The 5,045-nt window shown below is 48.3% G+C and overlaps 2 protein-coding genes across 3 annotated transcripts in view; both read left to right on the forward strand.

The window, feature by feature from the left end:
* The window catches only part of LOC107104096 (chromosome unknown open reading frame, human C7orf60), a 6,697-nt gene extending 5,265 nt beyond the window's left edge, over nt 1-1,432 (forward strand). The window contains exons 3-4 of the mRNA XM_015404015.1: nt 301-462; nt 629-1,432. Coding sequence (XP_015259501.1) covers nt 301-462; nt 629-1,267 — 801 coding nt within the window. The 3' untranslated portion in view covers nt 1,268-1,432. The remainder of the gene's footprint in view (nt 1-300; nt 463-628) is intronic.
* Nucleotides 1,433-2,852: 1,420 nt separating this feature from the next.
* Nucleotides 2,853-5,045, forward strand: part of tmem168 (transmembrane protein 168) — a 7,206-nt gene continuing 5,013 nt past the window's right edge. For both annotated transcript variants that reach the window (XM_015404011.1, XM_015404010.1), the window contains exons 1-3: nt 2,853-4,162; nt 4,234-4,376; nt 4,705-4,979. In XM_015404011.1, coding sequence (XP_015259497.1) covers nt 3,059-4,162; nt 4,234-4,376; nt 4,705-4,979 — 1,522 coding nt within the window. In that variant the 5' untranslated portion in view covers nt 2,853-3,058. The remainder of the gene's footprint in view (nt 4,163-4,233; nt 4,377-4,704; nt 4,980-5,045) is intronic.

Here is a 5,045-nt window from a genome sequence, read left to right on the forward strand (position 1 = left end):
GAAACGAACATTTCCATTTCATTTCTCTTAAATCCTATTTTAGTAAATAAGAAAATCACCATTTTGATGAAAACATGTTAGTTTAGCAGCCTCAGTGATAAAACCTGAATCTAGTTGGTGTTTTCTACACCCTTATTGAATCTAGTTGGTGTTTTCTACACCCTCCCTGAATCTAGTTGTTGTTTTCTACGCCCTCCCTGAATCTAGTTGGTGTTTTCTACGCCCTCCCTTAATCTAGTTGGTGTTTTCTACACCCTTATTGAATCTAGTTGGTGTTTTCTACACCCTCCCTTAATCTAGTTGGTGTTTTCTACGCCCTCCCTGAATCTAGTTGTTGTTTTCTACAGCTCGGTGTCTCCGCTGGGGAAGATTCGCCTCCTGGACGTCGGAAGCTGCTTTAATCCGTTCCTGAGGTTCGATGAGTTTCTGACGGTGGGAATCGACATCGTTCCTGCTGTGGAGGTCAGAACGTTTTCTGTAGATCTTTGCTAGATGTTTGCTTTTCTGCTTATAGAGTGAAAACGGCAGAAATGAGTCACGCAGACGACGGCGTTCAGCTTCTGATCAGGAAGTGAAACGTCTGGAGGTCTTTCCATTCTGACTCAAACATCTTCTGACTTTTTTCTAGAGCGTCTACAAATGCGACTTTCTGAACCTGCAGCTCCAGCAGCCGCTGCAGCTGGCGGGCGACGCAGTGGACGCCTTCCTCCGCCACCTCCGCAGCCCCATCGACGCCCTGCCGGCTCAGCTGTTCCACGCTGTCGTCTTTTCCCTGCTCCTCTCCTACTTCCCTTCGCCGTATCAGCGCTGGATCTGCTGCAAGAAGGCCCACGAACTGCTGCAGCTGCACGGCCTGCTGCTCATCATCACCCCCGACTCCTCCCACCAGAACCGCCACTCCCTCATGATGCGCAGCTGGCGGGTGGCGGTGGAGTCGCTGGGCTTCAAGCGCTGCAAGTACGTCAAATACTCCCACATGCATCTCATGGCGTTCAGGAAGGTGTCGTTGGCCACCACCAGCGACCTGGTGTCACGCAACTACCCCGAGATGCTCTACATCCCCCAGGACTTTCACTCCAACGAGGAGGAGGAGGATGATGCCGCCGCGCCGCAGCAGGCGCTGCGCTCTGACATGGAGGACGACCAGCTGGCGTGGGGCTTCATGGAGCTGCCGGACACGCCGTACGACTCAGACTCCGGCGAGAGTCAGAGCAGCTCTGCTCCTGGCTTCCATGAGACGGACGATCCCGTCCTCCTGCAGACTTAAGGTGGAGCAGCAATAATCCCCCCCCACCACCCTGCTGCTAAAAGAAGAAAATAATCCTAGAAGTGTTCAGTGTAAATGTGCAGAGACGCCATTTTTAATCCAGGATGTTTCCCAGTAAACCAGCAGTAGAAGTTGGTGACTGTTGTTGTCATAAAGGTTCGACTTCTTCTTTTTCCACATCTGAGTTTAATCTGACTGACCTGGAATATCAAGGTCAATAATCCCAACCTGAACGTTTTGCTCTCTGAGTCAAGAGATTTTGCACAAATATGAACATTTATTCTATATTTATTTTGTCTCTTAGCAACACGTGCAGGAAGATGATCATCGAGACGCTTTGTTTGGTTTTTCTCCTAAAAACTGAAAGTTTTGTTCTTAAAGGAAGTTTTTCTTGTTTTCGATTTAATTCAATGTTTTTTTTTATCTCCTTCATTTCTGGATCATTCTGAGCTGAAAACCATCATCATCATCATCATCATCATCATCATCACAGATTTAGTTGTTTGTGTTTTTAAAGTGTCTTCCAGTGTTTTAGGCCTGTTTGCATCAATAGAGCATAAAATGCTTTTAAAGCTGAACGATTCGATCCTGCAGGATCAAACATGTTCTGCTTCTCTTTTATAAATGATTAAACTATTCTTGTTTCTGTGTGATTAATTGTAAATATTTAAAGTTTCAGTTTTCCTTTTTCCCAAAACTCTTTGTGATGAATCAACATCACTGCATAAAAAGTCAATCTTGGGTCATTTTTTCTTAAACTGAGACGATTTAAAATAAATTTCTTAATTTTCCTGTTTCATCGATATTTAATCTTATTTTATGGGTAAAACCACCGATTCCAGATTATCTCATTTACCTGCTCAAATTAACAGTAAATAACATTTGAGTCACTGTTCAATTTAAAAGTACAGGATAGAAAGCGAACCTTTATAATCCCTAATATGAGATTAAACTCTGTAATTCTTTGGGATTATTTTCAGCAAGAACAAGAAAACTGGAAACTTTGCAGGTTGAAAATAATCTAAACTCTAATAAACTGGAAGGAGCGAATCAGTGAGTGAATATAAAGCGCTTTGGTCGAGTTTCCTGACTGGAATAAAGGCGCTATACCAGTAAAGACCATTTAGAGTTTAAATCCTAATCTAACAGAATTACTGGAAAAAATAGAAACTGTTTGCTGATTTATCGTCTATTCTGAGCTTTTTTATTTAGCAGAAATACAGATTTTAATAACAGTTCTTCCGTTACATAAATGTTTTTAACGTCACAAAAGGTAAAAAAGGTTTAATCCTAATTATATTTGCAGTGTAAACTCAAAATGACACCAAAGTATACATTTTATATACTTTGGGTTTAATTAAACTTTAAAGCTGTTTTTTATTCTTAGAACTCTTTAATAATTAAATTAAAGGCTCGTTTAAATATGTTTAGATTATAAATAATGAAACCTTATAAATCATCTCAGAATAAATTCTACAATTATTTCAGATTTCTAAAGTTTTACTGTTATAGTTTAATAGTGAAATAATTTAAAACTTTCTGAGCTGCTGCCGTAAAGACATTTTTGACCCTCTGCGCTTTCCGTTGTGAGGAAACAATCATGGCGGCGCTCTGAAGTTTGGAGAGAAACTAATAGTTTTAAAGCCGCTTTTATGTTTTTATTTAGTCTTTTATCGAGTTTCTATCATTTATGATCAGATGAAACATTTGATCTAAAGTAGAAACTTCTCCTCGCTGCTTCTTTTCTTTTTAAATTTTAAATCTAAACCAAAGTTTCAATAGTTTGAATCGATGCTGCGGAGCCTCCAGGCGGCCCTGCTCCTCCTGCAGGAGGAGCAGCGGGAGGAGCAGCGGGGCGCGCGCTCCTCGCTCCGGTGGCTGGGTTACCTGTCCGGCCTCAACCTGTTGCTGGGTGTCTGTTTGGGGCTCTATGACCGCCGGGGGGAATCTGCGGTTCTTGCGGTTTTCATTGCGGGGCTGCTGGTCCTCACAGCGGCGGCTTTTCTGCTCTGCTTCCTGCGGGCGGAGCGCCTCTGCCGGGCTCTCCTCCACCTGTGCACCGGCTTCCTGTTGGGGGTCCTCAGCTTCCCTGAGGCGCGCGCCCGGGGCGGTGAGCGCGCGGCCGACTACCTGCTGCTGTGCGGTGCGGTGCTGCGGGGCCTGCGGGCGCTGCTGGAGCGGCTGCTGGGAGCCGGCCGGCCCCGGGCCTCCTTCCTGACCTCCGCGGAGCGGCTGCAGCTGATCGGCTTCGCGGCTTCCAGCGCCGCGCTGCTCGGCCAGGAGGCGCTGAGCGTCACGCTGCTGCTGGCGGCTCTGGCTGCGGTGATGGTGACCCTGAGGACCAAGGCTCTGCTGGCTCTGCCCTGCCTGGCCTGCTTCCTTGGGGTCAGCGCGGGGATGGAGGCCCTGAGCACCACCAGCCCCTCCGCCTTGTCCTGCTTCTTCATCCAGATCATCTGCGACCCTCTGCTGGATTCCTACTTCAGCGGCCTGTCGGTCACTGAGCGCTGGAGGTCCTTCCTGGTGTCCAGCGGCTTGAAGCGGCGCCTGGCTCTGCTGCCTCTGCTGGGGGTGGAGGTGACCTTCTTGGCCTTGGCCTCCATCAGCTTCATCAGCTCCATCAGCCGCTCGGAGCGCCGGTACCTGCTGGTTCTGGTCTTTGCGCTCTGCGCGCCGCTGTGGGCCGCGTGCCACGCCGTGCTTCTGATCACAGTTTGGGGATTTCACAACAAGCTGAGCGACTGTCAGCGGCTGAGCTGGACTCAGAGCCCAGAGGACTCCAGCCTGGAGAAGATCATGGCCTCCAAGGGAATGAGGCATTTCTGCCTGATCTCTGTGCGCCTGGTGACCCTGAGCCTGATCTCCACCGCAGCTCTGGCTCTCCTCAGTTGGCAGGTAAGGATCCGGCTTCCCGTTAAAAGCACCTTTAACAGACGGAGGTGATTAGATGGCAGCTTCTCCTCCAGGAGTCCAGTGGGATCTTCATGAGTCTGGTTCTGCTCCTCCTCCCCCTGGAGTCTCTGCTCCACGGACTCTTCTATGAGCTGGGCAGCAGCCTGGGTGGAACCTGCGTGGGTTACGCCGTGGTCATCCCCACCAACTTCTGCAGGTGCTGCAAAAAGCCACACCTATCATCTCCATGACAACATCTGCGTAGATTTAGAGTCTTAATAATCCTCTAATTATCTTCATGATTTGGGAAAAAAAGAATTAGATTTAAAACTTTGAAAGAATCCAAAAGCGAATCTCTAATTTGTTCCTGAATCACAGATTTAAAATAAAAATAAACGTGTTTTTTTTACAGACGAAGATCTAAAGTCACATTTCTGACCAAAAGGACCAAATCCTAACTTTATTTCATTAACAGCTTCAGTTTTTTTTTATTTGAAGCGGGTCAGAAGCTCCTCCCCCTAATGGTTGCTGTCTGCGTGTTTCAGTCCTGAAGGTCAGCCGCTGCTGCTGCCGCCCGACCAGGTGAGCGAGCTGAACGAGCGCTCCACAGGGATGCTGAAGAGCGTGCAGCGTTTCTTCGCTCACCACCTGATCGAGAACTTCGGCTGCGACTATTCCACGAGCGGGATGAGCCTGGACGCCCTGCAGGCCAAGATCAGGTCCTTCTTGGAGCTGCGCACGCCAGACGGGCCCCGCCATGACACCTACGTCATCTTCTACAGTGGCCACACGCACCGCAGTGGAGAGTGGGCCATGGCAGGTGGGTCGGGCGCCATGGCAGGTGGGACGGGCGCCATGGCAGGTGGGACGGGCGCCATGGCAGGTG

Source organism: Cyprinodon variegatus, unplaced genomic scaffold (genome assembly GCF_000732505.1).
Source record: "Cyprinodon variegatus isolate N-32 unplaced genomic scaffold, C_variegatus-1.0 Scaffold1613, whole genome shotgun sequence".
Classification (NCBI taxonomy): Eukaryota; Metazoa; Chordata; class Actinopteri; order Cyprinodontiformes; family Cyprinodontidae; genus Cyprinodon; species Cyprinodon variegatus.